Raw genomic sequence first — 20,088 nt, forward strand, 5'->3', positions numbered from 1 at the left:
TGCTCACACGCTTTTCATCTGTTTGCTGCGGCCGCTTTGCTTCGTCCAGGGGGTGTGGGTAAGTGTCCTTCCCCCCACCTCGCTGGCCAGCTGCTGAGGCTTCGGCACGGGTCCCTCCCCACTCACTGCACTGCTTCGAATGTCGCTGGCTCAATAAAGGACTCGAAGCGCACCAGCGGTTGCCAGACGTACAAGGACTGGCCTTGCCGGCTCGGGCTGGATCGCCCTTGGCTTTCCTCACTCCGTGCAGTCCTCATTCACCGTCCCTGTCTCCTCTCCTTTGCGCACACCAGCTGAATGGGCAGCAAAGAGCCGCGCCTCTTCTGGTGGCCTCCTGACGTAGTAGACGCCTCCCCAGGCCGGCTGCCTGCAGTGGGTCCTGAGGGCTCAGCCTCCTCAGAGGAGACCCCTTCGCCGCATCCGTCCCTGCGAGCTGAGGGCTGAGGGCAGGGGTGGGATTGGAAAGACCCCGGGGCCGCTCTTAGCCCCCATTCACCTCCCCACCCGGGAGGCGGGACCCACTCCCGCCAAGGGCCCTCTGCATATTCCCTCCTCTCTGAGGAGCTGGGAGTTTTGTCTCTGGTGCAGGTAAGGCAGCATCTTCCTGAAACCAAGATGTGGGGTTTTAACTCCGATGAGACTGCAAGGACCACAGGTTCCCCTGCAGCTGCTCCCCAGCATTTGCCAGCCCCGCTCCCTGGACGGACTTGATGCTTTGTCTTTCTCCCTGTGCCGTTGACCTTCTCGCCTCCTCCTCCCACTGCCCTCCACCACCCTTGGATGGATGGATTTTGTAGTTCTAGCTGTCCTGTTGTGTAGACGCGTCAGGTTTGTTGTTCTTCTGTGAGGCACATACACTGGATGTTGGGGGTGAAGGAGTATCTCCGTGGCTTCTGGTGACTCCCGGCACCGTCCCGTCCTGTGCTGACTCGTCTGCAAGGCCTCCACTATCTGGCATCTCGTAACTCAGGTTGGATTATAGTCTCTTTTGCCCCACTGGGCGGGGCGGGCGTGGGGACGAACCAAACAGCTCAAAGAGACGAGACAGGAAGAAAGAAAGACCTCACAGACAGGTTGTTGGCTTTTGAGGAGTGATTTTCTCTCTTCTCCTTGAAGGAGAAAAAGCTTTTCTCGCTGGCACATTTAAAGTTCCCCATCTCAGGGGAGGTACCAGTTCTGGACAAGAGTCACTGCAACACAGGATCCTAAGAAAACCTGAACTTCTCCAACTGGAGATGGGAAATTTATTGTTGGCCACTGCTGGGTCTGTCTGGTGTTTCAAAGGAATATTGCGAGCTGCAAATAGGAGCTGGAAGTAAATTATTAAACCCCAAACCTCTGATTGTTAGGCGCTTTTGTCATTTTAAGAGACTAAATATGGGGGCGGAAGATGCAGAGCTCAAAACAATTGTACAATTTAAAATGTCACAATTAAACGTGGGAGCTACTCTCCCTCCTCTGCCTCCACCAAGAAAGTGAGTCTGCCACTAATTAGCAATGTAACCCCTGGTAATTCACTTTATCTCTGTGTCTCAGATGCTTCATGTGTAAAACAAAGCAGGTGAACTGATAATATCTAAGATCTCTTTTAGCTTTGAAATTCTCTTCTACCTTTTCCACCTATACAGGCCATTGCAATCAGACAGAAAACTTAAATTTTAAGTTCCAAAGTCTTCCAATAATGTTCAATGAAGGGAATTTAAATAAAATAAGATACAGTAAAAACACATGTAAAACTGAATGGCTCTGAGATTTCAAGGTCGACTTCACTAATTGCTGGAAGAAAGTTACAGTGAAAAATAAAGAAGCAAAGATCAAGGCTAAAAAAGAAAAAAGAGTAGGTGGCAGAATATATAATTGTACAGAAGGTTTGAGAATATGCAGACTAAAGAACAAGTTTAATATGAAAATGTCCAAAGAAAGAGTCTGAAAGGGGTAATTGAAGGTCCAGAGTAAGCCAGAGAACCTCCAACTGAAGAAGCCGTAAAGATACAGAACAGGAAGAAATATGGGGCATATAAATCCATGAAAATGCTTATTTAAAGAAATGAAGGCTATAAAACTTGAGATAACTAAAAGAAGGAGTAAGGGAAATAATTAGCATTTACTGAATACCTATTACTTGTCAGGCGTGGGCCAGGCAGTTATAGCCTATGTAATTTACAAGTTCATTGGAGAATTAAAAGAAACGAGGACCACCATGAATAATGACTGTCTATTATGCACAGGCATTGAGCATCCAAAGTCATCTCGGGTGGTGGTCTGAATTCGGTAGGGTTTCAGCACAGCCTAATCATCTGCATTTTGAACGCTCTCAGGTGACTTCCTTGCACAGCCAATCTGGAAGATCGCTGATCTCAGGCACACCCTTTGCCTTGGGAAGTTTACGCTCAGTTGGTGAAACGATGCATTGCTGTAACTGTGCACAAGACAGGCAAGGCTGTGGAGATGTGGGGAGACCCCTGGAAGAGCTAGAAAACAGAAAGGAGAGGAGAGACAAAAGCAGTCCCGGGGCTGGACCAGACGTGGCCTGCTCAGGAAGCCAGGCTAGACAGTGTGGATTTTAATTAGGATAAGACTAGAGAAGAAGATAACGTCATAATAGACTGGTTTAACTACTGGTCAGGGTCATATCAGAATTGGAGCCAGAGGGTTTAAGGGACTTCGGAGAGTCACCCTACAAGCAAGTTACAATAGGCCAAACGCTGCATCCAGGTGTGGTCCACGCGTCTACCAGGTGTGAGAGCAGGCAGCACGCAGGTACTGCGGCAGCTGGGCAGTGCAGGGCAGTTCTGAGGTGTGTGTCGGCGGGAGGAGAAGATATGCAAGTGACAATCAGGCCAGCCAACAGGTCCCGGTCGAGAGGGCGGGGTCCAGAACTCAGCGGCTCTCACAGTTTTTTGCGCCTACGTGGGCTCAGGGCCTCCTCGGAAGGGAAGGGCAGTGAGGTGGAGGGAAGCCGAGGTCTAGTAGCACAGCCAGGGGTCCACACAGGACCCCAGGCCCCAGGCCACTCTTGGGTGACCTATCCTGATGGGAATCAAAATAATAGCATCGCCATAGCAGCACTATTTGCAATAGCCAAGACATGGAAGCAACCTACATGTCCATCGACAGATGAATGGATAAAGAAGATGTGGTCCATATATACAATGGAATATTACTCAGCCATAAAAAGAATGAAATAATGCCATCTGCAGCAACATGGATGGACCTAGAGATTATCATACTAAGCAAAGTAAGTCAGACAGAAAAAGACAAATATCATATGATATCACTTACATGTGGAATCTAAAATACGATACAAATGAACTTATTTATGAAAAAGAAACGGACTCACAGACATAGAAAACAAACTTATGGTCACCAAAGGGGAAAGGGGGGGGAGGGATGAATTAGGAGTTTGGAATTAACAGATACACACTACCATATATGAAATAGATAATCAACAAGGTCCTACTGTATAGCACAGAGAACTATACTCAATAACTCGTAATAAACTATGATGGAAAAGAATTTTTAAAAAATGATAGTGTCTACCTCATAGGGCTTTTTTAGGGCTCACAGGTAAGGTGTGTGTACCTATAATGAAGAAGTGCTCAGAGGGCTTAGAAGAGGCTCCGAAGGACTAACTTTGTTGTTGTTACCCTGAGCTGGAGATGAAGACTAGCCTGGCCGAGGATGGAGAATTATTTTTAAGGGAGGGGGGCAGGAGAGATGCAAGGTGAGACAGGAAACGAGACCTGGAACTGCAGGGAAGAAGGGAGAGAGGACCGCAGGTCACACAGCAGAGCACAGGCAAGTGGGTGCTGGGGACGGGCTGTGGAAGCTGCCCAGAGGGACCAAGGCCTCCTGACCGGGACAGCTGTGGAAACAAGGACACAAGGGGGAGGAGAGGGGGGGCGGAGAAGAGGAGTCAGAGATGCTGGGATTTGGAGCTAAAATGAGAGACGGGGTCAGTCGCCCAGGTGGAGCTTTGGGATCAAACAAGAAGAGTGAGAGAGAGGATGGGGTCATGAGGGAGCAGCGAGGGGAAGGGCCGGGTGGGGAGGGGAGGGGAGAGACAGCAAGCGGGGGGCGCCCAGAGGGCTGGGGGTCCAGGGAAGGGACAAAGGGCAGCGCTATCCAGAGGCTAAGAAGGCGGCTGGAAGGGTTCCCAGGCGGTAGGCGGGCGCCCAGGAGCTGATCGCGCCCCGCGCGCGGCGTCTGCGAAGGCAAGAGCCCCTGAGGTCTGAACTCTCCTCCTTGGTGAACAGAGGGTTGACAGGTGATGGATTTCTCAGGCCCTCTGCTCCTGTGAAAAGCCGTGCAGAATCAGAGAGGTAGGGTGGAAACCAGGCTGGGGAATTGCAGACAATTTTAAAAGGAGACAGTGAGCGAAGAACACGGTGTTTTTCAGAATATTTAAGGGGAAAGGAATTTGTGTAACAGTGTCAAGGACTAGCAAAATCACAGAAAGGTGATCCCTAACCACAGGTAGTGGAAAAACAGAGCAGCCTAAGGCAACGGGCATGAGAGAGCAGAATTAGCAGAGGAAGACGATGGATGGACGATGGATGGACGAGGGGTCCTTTCCCTCAGGTGTCTCTGCGGGAAACGTTCTGCTTCTTAGAAACGGAGCTGAATCCACCAAAGCCAGAGAGGTCAGAGAGCCAGGACCCTGGGTGCCATGGAAACCAAGCAAGTCCTTTTTGGAGAGTATAAATATACATTTAAATATCTTGGGGATTTTGGTTAACTGCTTGTGACTTCCCATGGTCTGGTCACAAAATTACATTCTCACGTCCATGTATTAACCTTGCACTTTACTCGTTCGGTTTGCTCCTCACTCCGAGGGGCCTGGTGTGCAACTGTTCCCATATGCGAAGTGCACTTGAGGCTCCATATTCAGGGAGCTTAGGAAAAATGAAGTTTAACTGAGCCAAAAAAAAAAAAAAAAGCCTGGAACGGTTGTGGTGTGCTGGCAGTGATCAAAATTCACCGTTTCTTTATTTTCAGGATCTACTTCACTGAAAAATTGCTCCAGGCAAAACTGAGCTTCGCCTAAGGGCCCGGCAATTTATGGAAGCACATTTAAAGGACAACGGTTTAGAAAAATCTCTTCTCAGATAATCATTCAGATCATTTAGTGGGCTTGGGCCTTTCACAACGAACAGAAAATTTCTCCAAAGAAAGCTTTCTCAGGAAAAGATAATTGCTTTTTCATGGATGATGGTGGTATTAACAAAATGTTTTGTGTTCAAGAATGAAAACCTTGGACTTAACAAAAACCCTTTGGATTCTAGCCCAGAAAGTCTGACTGCATTTTGATGGAACATTTACTGAGCATATCTGACCCACAGAGCTGGCCAGACGTAGCTCAATATCATAGAGTTTCTGAATTTGCTTCTTCCCTTAGGTCACACAGACTTCAGTTTAAGCTTAGTTTCCATCCAAAAGGCAATAGCTGGCCCTAGGCAGACTCCTTCTTTCACTATAAAACAAAGACAATAGGAAGTCTGAATTTTGGAACCCAGGAAAGTTTCTTGGTTGCGAACCAAGATCATTATTTCGTATGATAACCATTTTTGTACAGAGCTCTGATCACTTACAAATCATTTCAACAGAAGTCATGTCTTTACCCCTTTCGAATCATCCAGAGAGGGAGTTATTACCCTCATTTTCTAGGTGAGAAAAACATGGCTAACATAAGGTTGTTCAATTAGCGAGTGATTCAGAATACAAGTGTACTGCTGCCACGGCGCCATGCGTTTTCCACGCCTCATAATTCGTTCACTTGTCCATTCATTTATTCCACAGACGTTTGTGGAGTGCGAAAAAGGGGAATGCTAAAAGGCATGTCTTGACCACAACTATATGAGCTCCTTCCATATAAGGAGTTTGAATTTTCTTGGTCATAGCCCTCCAAAAGTGACCCCTCCCATCTCCAGCAAAATAAATGATAGCCTGTTAACAGTGGCAGGATAATTCCAGGGCTGGTTTACTAAGAAACAGAATGGAAATAAATACAGTCTATGCTATGTAATATTTTCTGGGTTTCTAAGGTGATTTAGGGTAGATGATGGAATCAAAAAGTCGCAGGGACTGAGAAATTTGTAGGGAAGAGAGCACGAAGGGAAAAGCAGGAGACGGGCTGGCAGAGAGAATCTAAAGCTCTGCGGTTTCACTGTGATTTCTTTTCTGCCTGGATCTATGTCTGGTCAGGAAAAGAGTGAGCACCTTCTCTGAATCTATAAAATTGATAACTAATCTGAAGTTTAAAACGGAGACCATCACGGAAATATTCAGGACACGTGGTTGACATAGACTTGTGGTCGACTCTCCAGAGCTGAATTAAACATTGAACCCGTGGACTTCTTTTTGGACAGACCTTTAGAAGTTCTCCACGGTCTTTAGACTCATGGGAATTAATATAATGAAGCCTGTGATTTTAATATGTTTAGAATTAAAACCATGCTAATGGTCTACAAGAACTGTGGGTTCTCAAAATTTTCGTGTGCATTCTCCATACTACAATGATTGTAATAAGAACCACTCCATTTTATTCTGTTCGTTTAATTATTAGACAAGTCTTTTTTAAGCACCTGCTAAGTGTAAGACGCTTTGCCAGGTTTTATGGAGAAAATAAAGATGAAAATGACCTCAACTGTGGTTTGTGAACCCTGAAAATATAAATGTGATGTACTTGTGTAACACAGGACTTTTAATTGAAATTACTTGAGCATTTAGATTTCTGTACATGATATTTGATGTATTCCTTAGGGCAAAGTAAGGACATTTAATACTCAAGCCACAGTGTTTAACATCTCAGTTCTACAAACAGTTGTGGCCCGAATTCGATGGTTTCCACACTATGCTAGTCCTTGAGGAGAGCAGGTAAGTAAATCCTCCCTTTGTCATTAAGCTCATTGAGACCCAGATCCGTGGCTGTTAACACCAACCAAATTCCAGACTTTCCTGTGGTCCTTTAGAAATGCAAGGACCTTCCACTGTGCCCCTCCCTCAGTGCTGATTCTGGACAGGGCTTGGTAGCCAATATTTTTTGTGGCCAAACTTCAAAGTTTGTGAAGAGCCATTCTCTATTCCAAGTCCTTGCAGGTCCCTGCATTCAGGGCACAAATGAGCAACGTAGCGTGACTCTGCTTTATTTCCAGAGACTTCCGGTTTCTGGTCTGACATGTGACGAGCTCAGAAGTGATCACTCCCCGCCTCACAACAAGAAAAAGACGGAGGAAAACTGAGAACCAATGGCTTTTTGGGATCCATCAGAGAACTGAGGTCACAGGGCAGACTACCAGCCTGAAAGCTGAAGAGGGGGGAACAGGGAACCAGAGCTTGCTGGAGCCGAAGCTGCAGCTGGCGGGAACAATGGAAGGAGAAGTGACTAATTCCTGTGAGCTGAGTGTGGACCAGCTCGAGAGAAAACCAACACCCCTGTGGGCCCAGTCTTGGCGGGGGCGGGGGCACATTTGTGTGAGTTTTTTCCCCCAGGAACCCCACCAGGCTCTCAAGATGAAGATCAGGGAATAATCCATGCTTGCTTCAAGCCGGAGGAGGGGAAAGTAACCATTCTGAAATGTACCCAGAACATCTGCTCTCATTAACAGAGGCCTGCCATCAGAGGAAACTATTTCACCAGAGCCTAACCAGCTTGGGTTTTACCAGAGTCTAGTCAACAAGAGGGAAAGGAAACACCCAACTTCAGCGCCCCTAGTCTTCTTATCCCACCAAAGAGGGTGAAAAACAGCTGAGAGGCACCTGTGAAGGTCAGAGCCCAAGGACATGGGCTGATACTTCATGTAGGAATATGGAATGGCTCTCCCTCCCCCAGTTTACCACTCTAGCAAAGACTCCTTTGTGATAACAGAGGATTACAGCTGAAAAGAACTGCACGGCTCAGACTCTATTTTAGGCTCTCCAAGAAAACCCTGAAGACAGCAGGGGAGACAAAACTAGGATAGGTCACAGGAGGAAATGTTGGTCTCTGATGCCTACAGCTGAGCAGGTAGTAAACACAGCCTAACTCCCAGCCAGATCAACATCAAGTCTCACCCTGAAAGCACATTCACCTTAGCTCTTCTCACCCAGGACATCATGTGTGGCTTTCAACGACAACAGCAAAACCCAAGGCTAAAAAGCAAAAAACACAGACCAGATAGGAAACCAAGTACCCGACCAGACTCAGATAGGCCAGAGGTTTTGGAATTGTCCGACCAGGAATTTAAAATAACTATGAATAATATGCTAAGTGGACAGAAAAACAGAAGAGTGGACAAAGAGCAAGAATAGATGGGTAGTGTAAGCAGAGAGATGGAAACTCTAAGAAAAAAATCAAAAGGAAATGCTAGAAACAGAAGCACTGTAATGGAAATGAAGAATGTCCTTAGTGGGTGGACACAGCGAAGGGGAAAAAAATCAGTGAACTTTAAGGCATACCAAAAGACACTTCCCAAACCACGAAGAAAAGAGAAAAAACAATGGGGGAAAAACCATAACTGAATATGCAAGAACAGTGGAAGGATTCTTATTTTTTTAAATAGACTTTATGTTTTAGGACACATTTAGATTTACAGTAAAATTGAGAAGATAGTACACACCATACCTCCTGTCATCAAGTTTGCAATCTAGCACTAAAAAGATCACACATATACATTGTGTATATATGAAAGTTTTTGGTAACTACCAGAAGGGTATGTGTGCACAATGTTATTGAGAGAAAGAAGTCACTTCTGGACAGAGGCCACCTGGATGTCTCATTCTTAATAGGCAACAGTTTAAAGATACCTCATTATATAGAGAGTAGTAGATCTTAATTGTTCTCACCACAAAAAAAAGTGATAATTATGTAATATGATGGAGGTGTTAGCTAACACCACAGTGGCAATAATATCGCAATATATGTGTATCAAGTCAACACCTGCACACCTTAAAGTTATACATTGTTATATGTCATTACATCTCAATAAAATTGCAAAAAAATGAAGACCCTATGTTGAAAAGAAACCTAATGAAATTTGGAATTTTCCAGAAGTCCCTCAGTTTGATTGTCTAGTCTTGTTCCTAATTAAATTCTAATTAAAGGGTGCTGTCTACAAGTTAAATGTTTTGAGATCTATTATGTAGAATTAGTTTGCTAGGGCAGCCATAACAAAGTACCACGGATTGAGTGGCTTAAACAACAGAAATTTATTTTCTCACAATTTTGCAGGCTAGAAGTCCGAGATCAGGTGTCACCAGAGTTGGCTGTCTCCTTGGCTTGCAGATCGCCACCTTCTCCCTGTGTCCTCACTTGGTCTTTCCTCTGTGTGTGTCTGTGTCCTAATCTCTTTTTATAAGGATACCAGTTCCATTGGATTAAGACCCACCCTAATGACTTCATTCTAACTCGAGTACCTCTTTAAAGGCCTTATCTCCAAATACAGTCATATCCTGAAGTTCTGGGGGCTAGGACTTCACCATATGAACTTTTGGGGGGGACACAGTTTAGCTCATAATATGTGCGTTAATATTTTACTCTCAATTTTCAAATTAACATTTATCACGGGGCTTCCCTGGTGGCGCAGTGGTTGAGAATCTGCCTGCCAATGCAGGGGACACGGGTTCGAGCCCTGGTCTGGGAAGATCCCACATGCCGCGGAGCAACTAGGCCCGTGAGCCACAATTACTGAGCCTGCGCATCTGGAACCTGTGCTCCGCAATAAGAGAGGCCGCGATAGTGAGAGGCCCGCGCACCGTGATGAAGAGTGGCCCCCGCTTGCCACAACTAGAGAAAGCCCTCGCACAGAAACGAAGACCCAACACAGCCAAAAATAAATAAATAAATAAATAAATAAATTTAAAAATGACTATCTGCTTATTAAAAAAAAAAAGAATCACTCATCTATAGTTTCTTAAAAAAAAAAAAAAACATTTATCACGAATTCAGTATAGGCCATACACAGGAATGAAGGAGAAAAGCTTTATAAAAAAAAAGTAACTCTCAGGAGATGATTTTTCTTTTTAAGAAAGCACTCAGAAGGGCCCAGCAGGACAACCACCATTTCTCCCAATCAAGGCCATAACACCATTTCCTGCTGCACCATTTTCAGCTAAGCTCTGGAGTGACAAACATACCTGTTATCATGAGGACTAATGCCTCAAGGAGAAACCCTTTCAATGACGACCCTTCTTTCTCCCCGCTGCCCTTCAACACCCCCCTACCCCCAACCAACTTGGTCACAGTAAATCCGACAGGAATGAAGTTAGAGGCAAGGATTAGGCTTACTCGAAGAATAAAATATTTGTGACTTTTGTGCACACCTTCTTGTTTACAGTGGAAATTAAGAGCTTTGGAAGGTAAGACAAGGATACACAGCTAGTTAACATCAGAGCCAGGGTTCCAAGTTCCTAATTTAAGATCACTGCATACTGTTCAGGATTCTGTAGCTTATATGTAGAAAATGGAAACATTTACACATCTGTTCCAGATACTTAGTTGATCTTACCATATACAAAGCACTGTGCTAGCCTCTGAGGAAATACAAATTACCTGTAAGATTCTGCAGCTGGATTCAGAGAGCTTGTAGCTGTTTGGAGGTGGCTGATGGGAAGGGGATTGGGACATGTTCCCAAATGTTTCTAAAAGAGGACAGTTTAAGATCAGCATCATATGAATGGATAAAGCAGACGTGGCACATGTATACAATGGAATATTACTCACCCATAAAAAGAAATGAAATTGAGTTATTTGTAGTGAGGGGGATGGACCTAGAGTCTGTCATACAGAGTGAAGTAAGTCAGAAAGAGAAAAACAAATGACCTTGAGAGGGTCATCTTATCACAGTTTGTTCATGTAAGCAGAACTCAAAAATGAAAACAGGCTACGGAAAAAAAATATTTTAGTTTACAAAAAAAGAAGTCAGCACTAAAAAAAAATCAATTCAGTATTTATTGGTGCATTATTCATCAAATTATCTCAGAATACAAATACTCTTAATTTTCAGTCAAATGGAAACATGCTCCAGCTGGCATGTGTCACAGTTTTGTGTGCAGTTACAGGAAGAATGGCAGAGCCCTCTTCTCTGGATACTGATGGAAAACACATCATTTTATGAATTTTACCCCCACTGTCCCTGTATCATAATCTCTTCTCCATGGCAATGTAATGCCTGGCTCCATCCTCCTTGAAATGATGTCTCATTTAGACCTGATAATTGCAGGATAAACGTAAGTATAAATAGCCACCATATGACAAAGTGTCATCTTTATGGAAGATATAAAAAGTTGTAAGACACGGAAGGTATGGCAGGTGCAAGAAAGCATTAATTTAGTCGGCAGTGATAAGCAACTGTACACCATGTTCTGTATTAGCAGTGCCATTTTTAGTGTTATTCCAACATCTGAAAATATTAATTTTTTTCCTAACAAATGTCACTTTGTATATTTATAAAATAATGTCAGTGTTAGAACTCTTCAAAAGTATTAATTGTTCTGTGGCTTATGTGCTAAATTTTACTTACTAATTTTAAGAATACCCTATTCTATTTTATTAATCCAAAATTTGTAAACTTGAATACTAATTGCTATTAACACTCAGGAATATAAATATTTTTAGTGTGGGTTTTCTTCTTGGTTAACCATAAATCCGGAGCCCAGTTCCCAGAACAGAAGGAGAGAAGTGAGGTAGTTTGTCAGAGTGCCATGTCCCTGGATCCTGTGGTATATACTATACCCCTGTACTATACTGCTGCTCCCCACCTGCAGATACCTTTTACAGGTACATTCCTTTCAAAGCTGCTGTCTCCATTTTTCTCTTCCCGCCAGTTTCTTCCCCTTTCTTCCTGTAGAGCCCTTGAGGAAAGGGCGAAAGTTTGACCAGATGGATACACTGGTGGATAGCTGTTGTATTTCTCTTCCCAGGGTCCATTTCCTGTCTCTGGTAATAGATTCCTCCTTCTAATGGAAATCCACTCTCTGAGGTTCAAGGCAAACTACCCTTCCCCAGCTCCTCCCTGCTAGTACACACATGGGGCTGGATGGGGGGCACATAAATGAGGTCTGGCCAGCTGGAGTACTGCATCCCCCAGTAACAGTGATTGATGCAGGGATGGGGCAGTTGGAATCCCTTCCTCGGATGTGCGGGTGCTGGAAAAGAGAGGGTCCCTCTGTTCCTTGGGTATCATGAGTGATAAGGACCATGTGAGCCTGGAGATGCCAGTACCACAGAGAGAGATTTCCCGAAAATGAAGGCAACACGAAAGAACAAAGATATGAGGAGCAAAACAAAGCCCTGACATCATCATTTGAGTGCTGAATCCATGCATGTCTATCATCTGAGACACTCAGCATCCCTGAGCTACAAGGCAAACAAAGCCCCCTGTGCCTTATGCACCAGCTGCGGTGGTCCCTTCAGGTTAGAAAGTAACCAGGTCAGTCCTTTCCTGTTCCCAGTACAAACCCTCACTTACAGGAGGGATCAACCAATGAGGATAAGGCAGTTCGTTTCTCAGGAATGAATACCTTCTATGTTTGGAGAAGGAAACAAAGCCCTTGCACTGGGCCTCTCGTGATGCTGGAAGACAAAGCCCTGTTTTCATCATGCTGGAATACTCAGACCCCTTCCCAGGACATAGTTGTGTCCACATTTTATTTTGCAACGACTGATGGGAAGGAGGTGACAGTAGATGTGAGTCGTGTTCTCACTACCTGCTAGATACCACGTGTCCAGATTTGTCACGTGGTGATGTGATGCAGCCCACGGGGATCTCAGAGTTGTACGACTTTAGAATTGGAAGAAACCATAGAAATAATGGAATACAATGTGTTTGCAGTGAAGCTAATGGAGAATGATAATTATTATATTAACTAACACTTGCTGAGTATTGACTGTAGTATTGTATGAGCCCAATAATTCCAGGTGGTAGATATTCTTTTTGTCCATGTCTTATAGAGGATTCTGCAGTGCAGAAAAGATAATATCTTGCCCAAGACCACACAAATCTCACCTGGAGCTGGGATTTAAAGCCAGGCAATCCAGTTCCCAAGTCTGTACTAGTTTTTATCCTCCCACTTGCGTCTGTTGCAACTTACCAACCTCCCGTGAACTCTGACCCTAAAAGAGCCCATCACTTTGCATGTAATAATCACATTTTTTCCCACCTCTGCCACTTACTAACATGTGACATTGGTAAATTTTCGTGACATCTCTGTTTCACACAACTAACTCATAGGCTTGTTGAGAGTATCAACTCAGGACCTGTAAAGCACTTAGTATAGCAAAAAATGTAGGGTTTTATAATGATTAATACTATATATTGCCATAGAAGCATTGTTCTTTTTAAATCAAAAATTAACTGATCTTTTCCTTTAGTAACTCTCAGGCTTTTTTTTTTTGACATGAAGCTTGTAGGATCTTAGCTCCCTGACCAGGGATGAAACCCCGGCAGTGAAAGCGCCACTGACCACTGGACCGCCAGGGAACTCCCCATATCTCAGGCTTAAACTGCATATTTTTATATGAATTTCAGATTGAAGTGCGTTATGACATAGAAATATCAAGTTTTATTGGTAATTTCAAGAATATAGGAAATCTACAACTTTGATAGAGAGACAGCTGAGACTTCAGTGTGCTTCCCTGGTCCTTCTTTTTACATCAGACGTGAACTCTCTTCCCCTAAATAATATTATTACTTAGATCACCTCGAACAGCATGGAAAGTGTATAAATTATGAAATATATCCATTATATACCCCACCACAAACCATAAACCTATGGATTATAGGTTTATTCCAAGTAATCCTCTAGCCAGGGACATCCTGCTAAGAGCATTCTGTAGATAAGGTCTCTTCCACGGAGCAAAAATCATTAGTTAGCAGAGGTCCAGAGGTCCCGCTGAGAAGAAGGACATTAGGCAGTCACCTGGCTTCATTCTCCCCACCCCCTCCACATGGGCAGTGAATTGACTGCAGACCAGCTATTTCAACTCTGTACTCTCCAGTTCCACTAAAGATAGTAAAAGCAACTACATTAGACCCTGTAGTTTGGTCTGTGTTTTATATACATCTTTATAGCATACCTCATAATTATCAACGTCTCATTCTCTGGTATAATCCCAAGACTATATTGTTCCTAAATTATTTGATTTCCAACATATTGGCTTCCTTGACTATTTGAAACTCAAGTCACATATTATTTAGTAGTTGCCATGTTAGTTATCTCCAATTATTGGAATACTGTTATTTTAAATTTTCTAATAGTTTTAAGTGTAGCATAAAGACATGGATAGAGCAATTTTTAAAATACATCTAGGATGACGGATAGATAGACTTTTCAGAATAGGCTACATTCCACTAATTTGTGCCTCCAGTGCAATACATCATGATTAATTCTTTAGCTGCTTGTTTTTCTTACACTGTAAGCCTCAAGAGTGTATCTGTTTTGTTTACCTGTCTATCCAGAATCTAATATGACTCCTGGCATAAATCTGAATGAACATCCTTTCAAGCACCAGTTATTGAAAAAAATTATATAATTATAATGTTCATTTGTTATTGTTATCACTAGTTTCCACAAACGTGGAGACTGCCTGCTAAAATGTGTTTTGCTGTAAATTAATTACTGAGAGGAAAAGATGTCATAATGCCTACAACTTGCTGCATATTGAGTTTTCCCTCCAGTCAAGTATATTAGCAATTTCCTTTAAAAATAAATTTCTAATCATGTTCAGCACATTCCAACATTTTTACAACCACATATATAGCATCCAGCCCAAGGAAAGGACCTTGTTTCAAATGAAAAACTATTTGCTTCCTTAGGCTTTTTCCAATTCAATTTGGAAGGATCCACCAAAAATGGAACCTTAAAACATACTTGAGCTCCAATCACTAATGAAAAATTGAGTTAGCAATTAAAGATAAATAGTAGTAAGAAATTTGCAGTTTTAAATGAGAATAGGACTTGCTAGTGTGTTCTCCCCAATTAGTAAAAGGAGTTCCCCTTTTCACTTCCCTTTCCTAAATTTTTGTTTTTATTTACAAAAAATCTTTCTTTTGTCAAGATACTGATTTTTAAATTGTTCTATGTGTGTTCAAATACCCTGAGGTTTAGAAACAATTCATGGCAGTGATGTGGTTATATTTTATTGGGAGCAGGGCGGAAGGCTGCTTGTGTTTCCAGAAGAGTTTGATTTTTTCATGTTTTTATTGGTGGGACAGTTTGATTTTGAGTTTTGCATATTTTTAATAGTGAAAAAGTAGCTTTTCATAGGGAAGGCAGTATGTACCATTGGTTCTGGGATCTTGGTAGCATCACTCTGGAAACAAGTGCATTTTCCTAAGTGATTGATAGGTTTGGGAATTTAAATCATACACGGTTTAGATTCCTACATGTTCCGTTCCTTTCCATTAATCATCTACAACATTGTCGTGGATGGAAAATTAAAGCAACGGTTTAGATTTTTGAGAAACAGTGAGCATCATTCTTGCCGAAGTGCGGCATCACCGAAGCCATTAAAGAATAAATGACTGATTGAGCACAGTAATGGACGGATGTGATTTTAGGTACAGTTTTTATTTTGTTGCAAGGCACACAATCATATATACAATGCATAATTATCACCTTTAAGTACAAGATATAAAGACTATACATTAGAGTAAAGACTATATGGATATGCTTCTGTTTCAGAGAAGAAAACTGCTTTAGGGCAAGCAGGTTCATGCCCTTTTGGGAAGAGATTTTCATATTTATGCTGAATCTTCCAGGCAGCTCTTGCTTAGAAAATAAATCTCACTGAGTGGACATATAATCTTGTCACAGTTTTCTCCTTAAATAGCTCTAATTTAAAGCCAGCCAATGCATTCCTTTTATTCCAGTTATTCTTCTTATGTCCCAGTACTAGATGAAACACCTATAAATTGCCTGATAACAGTTATACAGATTTAAGAACTTTATTTCTCAGTAATGCATCATAGAATGAAACCATTTTCTTAAGACTTGTGTGAATTTTTCTTGATTTTTTCAAAACTATCTTTCCAAACTATGCTTCCTTTTTAGTATTAAGCCTGGAGTTTCGACTTAAAACTCTGCATAGGGGATGCATCCAGATTGATAAGGGTAATACAAGACGCTAACGGTGGTTCTACTCTTCTTCCAGTCGGAATTACGGTGTTTCATCCTCATTGCCGCCTCCTGCACAGTTTTATTTCTCTGCGTTTTTCTGACCCCTCACTAGGTCCTGTCTTCCAGTTCTTGCCAGGGAGGGGAGAAGGGGCTCATGGAGGAAGCTGAATTCAAGGTTAGATACGTGCAGTTCTGGTCCCAAAGAGACACAGTGGACAGTACACTCCTTGTCGTGATTGGAGAACAGGGACATGACAAGATGGGACACAGACACACACTCTCACACACTGTGCATGTACACAGTATCCACACACGCACACACACACACACACACAATGCGCACGCACACATGCACTCAACTCTCACACACACCTTTGACAAAGAAATTTATTTGTGTAAGAGAGATTTTTCCTAACATACATGATTCACTTTAACATCCTATAAAGTACTGCCCTAAAATGACCCTAAAATGCCATAGCCATCCTCTCCTCTTCTGGTTTGGGGACTCTGGTGCTTCCAACAATGGAGAAGCTTGGAGCACCATGGCCTCAAGGGCACTGAGAGCTGCTTCTCTCTCTCCTGGGGCTGCAAACTTAGACACGAAGAGGTGCAGGACGCTCAGGCTAACCTTTAGCTGCAGTAATGGCAAGATGCTATGAGGGCATGTGGAGTGTGAATTTAAAGAGATTGTCATATTTCCCACATCAGCAGGGTTTGTTCCTGGAACCCTCCATTTAAATACCTCCCCCGTATGATGGCCAAAATTTTTAACCATCAGTATTTAAGCCATTCCTATGTACTTTTAGTTATAAGAATACAAGGACACCTAAGAAAATCAATGAAATGTAAGAAATGCTCAAAAGAGCACTTCATTTTCATCAGGGAAAGCCTTGCCCCCCTGCCTTCACTCAGCTGTGCTAGGTGCCATGAAAATCTGCAAAGTAGACAGACATCATCACAGTAAAATTCTGAAACCACGTACAAACTCTTCCATGCAAGGTATGTTTCCAAAAGGAGAGAGTACACACACAAGAGAGAATCAGTGAACAGAACTTATCGATGTAGTGATGTCGGTAGCTATATAGTGTATACATTTGATTTTCCTATAAATTCCACAGGATGCTGCCCTAATAACATACAGGCTTAAAGAAGAGATGGGTGTTATTTCTAAATTAGCCCTTTCTTCTGCCCAGGCAAATTGCAGAAAAAGCCATTACCTTGAAACCATACGTTTCAGGGGAAAGAAAGAGGAATTTATATGTCATCTGGAAGTTTTAGCAAAATTACCCTAAATGTGCTGCCCGTTGGCATTATCCTCAGCAGGTGTGCTCCTCATGCAATGCAACATGGTGCCAGGTATGCCCAAGCACCGCGAGCGACATGATGTCCTCATTCAGCCCACAATTACGATCAATTTTACTTCTCGCTGGAAGCCACAAAATAGTACCTCAAGATTTACATGAGCAAGACGTCCTCCTTCCATGAATAGAGAGAATCTGGTAACAGCGATATATTCATAAAGAGATGCTGCTTATAAGCTAGATTCTGCCAAGGCTACAACCTGGGAGCGAGTTAAATATTTCCTGATTCATTAACACATGAGTTCTGGGCTCAGAACACCCATTACAGGGCTAACGGGCGCTCAGGGAGTCATGGCGCCGTGACTGATTCCCAGACAGAAGCTTCTGCAGCAGCAAAATATCTCGGCATCAACCCTGAACAACTTGGGATCTCATCAGCGTGCCCTCGGGAAACCACTTGGCGGGGAGGCAAGCCCATTCCTTATTTGTACGTACACTATTATTTACAGATGAAACTATATGTATAGTTGGTGGTATTTAAACCACTTTGTGTCTCTTGACATCAGGACATGCTTTATCATGAGGTTATTTATCTGAATAGCATGCTACAAACAAACAAACCATAGTTTTCAAGAGGTTAGACGACAACCACCTTTTGCAGGTTTAAATGACTTTGTAAACATCAGGACAATTTTCTACTACACGTGAACAGCAGGCACCCCGGGTGTGGGTGTCTTAAGCCGAACTCCTCACCACGCAGCCACAGGAGATATGTGTCCACACGGCGTTAAGCGAGCTGGGCACGGGCCCTGGACACGGTTTTCCTTCTTAATGAGGTTGCTGCAGTCAGTGTTGTGTCTGGATTGGATGCCCGCCAAGCTCTGAAACCACTTTATTTTTCTTTTCTTTTTTCCTAAACAGAACTTTTGACACCACGTTGCATAGGAAGGTCACAGCAGATGGGTCCTGAACTAAATCTAGGCAACCAGAAGGAAAAGGCTCGTTTCTTTGTCCCTCAAAGGAACTGGGAGTCAGCCTCGCTTCCCCTCCCTGGACAGGGGCTGCACCTGCTCGCTCAGACCTCCTGCGCTCTGTCCCCACAGCCTTGATGTCTCCACTGACCTGGGTCGCTAATGCAGCCTGCATCTCACCACCTCGGACCATGAGATTTCTGAAAGTTTGTTAAAACTGCTACCCTTCCATCTCAGACTGCAGTAGAAATCTGAGTTAAACCTAGATCGTTGAACTCCTCTCTACCTGGAGAACTACGGGAAGACATCTCCACGACTAGTCATACTGGTTTATTTACCCCATCAGCATCCCTCAGGTGAGCGGCATCCTGAACGGTATTTCTGACTCTGTCAGTGTTCTGGCGCTCCATCCTCATCTTAATTGGAAAGCAGAAGTCCCTGAAACAGCGCTTGAAGTTTTCATCGAGAAAGGCATAGAGAATGGGGTTCAGGCTGCTGTTGGTGTAGCCTAAGGCGATACAGAAGTAATAGCTGGAGAGCGCCGCCGTGCTGTAGGAGCTGCTCCCCAGAGCCTCCACAAGGATGAAAATGTGGATGGGGGTCCAGCAGATGACGAAGACCGCCACCACCACCAGGACAAGCCTGGTGATGCGACGGAGGTTGCGGTCTTTCTCTCGGGAGCCGGAAAGGAGCCGGACGCTTTTTAAGCGCAGGATCATGAGGGTGTAGCAGACGATGATGATGAGGACGGGGATCACAAAGGCAAAGACGAAGACACAGATCTTCATGAAGAGGTCCCACCAGGAGTAGTCGTCGTCCGGGAACTGCAAGAAGCACTCGACGACATCCATGTCTGGAGGAGGTGACAAAGCAAAACCACAAAAGCAACAACGATCGTTAGCGCCGTGGCTGCCAAGGGTTTTAAATATGTGAGTTTTAATGCCTTCGGTTGCAAAGGTCCAATTATGGTGAGACGCTGTTACCTGAAGCAGATCACCAGTTAGGAATGAATGCCATGCATATCAACCATGCTATCTTTGCACATAGAACAAATAAGCCAGAGGGTCACCATTCACTGCTAACAAACACAATGCTACAGAATAAATACGATTAGCCAGCGATACGCATTATCTCGTTGTGGAATGGTTTGACGCAGATGATTTTGACACGGATGACTTTCAGAAGAGCTAACTGTTCATTTATAGCATGAGTACTTATTTGCATTTCCATACATTAACAATTCTCCCAGATCAAAGGCTCTGACAATAAAAGCTAGTATCTATTTGTAATAAATATTCAATGTTTCAAATCTACCCATTCAATTGAACAAAAGCCAACTTGTCCAAAAAACATTAAGTGGTTTACAAGAAATCACTATGTGGGTCGATAAAAATTTAAACAAAATTTGTCTAAATATGACCCAGCTGTTGTGATTTAATGGAACCGATGGTGGTCATTGTGACTGAGAGCATTGTTGAAACATGAGTAAACTTTTGAAGAAGAAAGAGGAGGAGGAGGACGAAAAGGAGGAGAAGAAAATAGAAGAGGGGGGGAGGGAAAGGAGGAAGAGAATCACCGTCATCGTCATCATCAAGGAAATTCATAAATCAGACACGTTTTTTTACTTTTGCCAACATTGACTATGTAACAGGTAAAACGACTATGTTTATAGGATTACTTAGAAAATGGCTTTATTTGCTCTGCTTCTCTTTGCTGGACAG

General features: G+C 43.3%; 1 protein-coding gene and 1 long non-coding RNA gene across 2 annotated transcripts in view; both read right to left on the reverse strand.

Annotated features, from left to right (window-relative positions):
- LOC309646605 overlaps positions 1-20,088 on the reverse strand; it is a 181,117-nt gene that overhangs the window by 66,817 nt on the left and 94,212 nt on the right. The window lies entirely within an intron of this gene.
- The window catches only part of OPRK1 (opioid receptor kappa 1), a 35,771-nt gene continuing 19,802 nt past the window's right edge, over positions 4,120-20,088 (reverse strand). Inside the window, exon 4 of the mRNA XM_082433097.1 lies at positions 4,120-19,220. Within this exon, the coding sequence (XP_082289223.1) occupies positions 18,688-19,220 (533 nt within the window). The 3' untranslated portion in view covers positions 4,120-18,687. The remainder of the gene's footprint in view (positions 19,221-20,088) is intronic.

This window comes from Balaenoptera physalus (assembly GCF_965194825.1).
Source record: "Balaenoptera physalus genome assembly, chromosome: 17".
Taxonomy (NCBI): domain Eukaryota; kingdom Metazoa; phylum Chordata; class Mammalia; order Artiodactyla; family Balaenopteridae; genus Balaenoptera; species Balaenoptera physalus.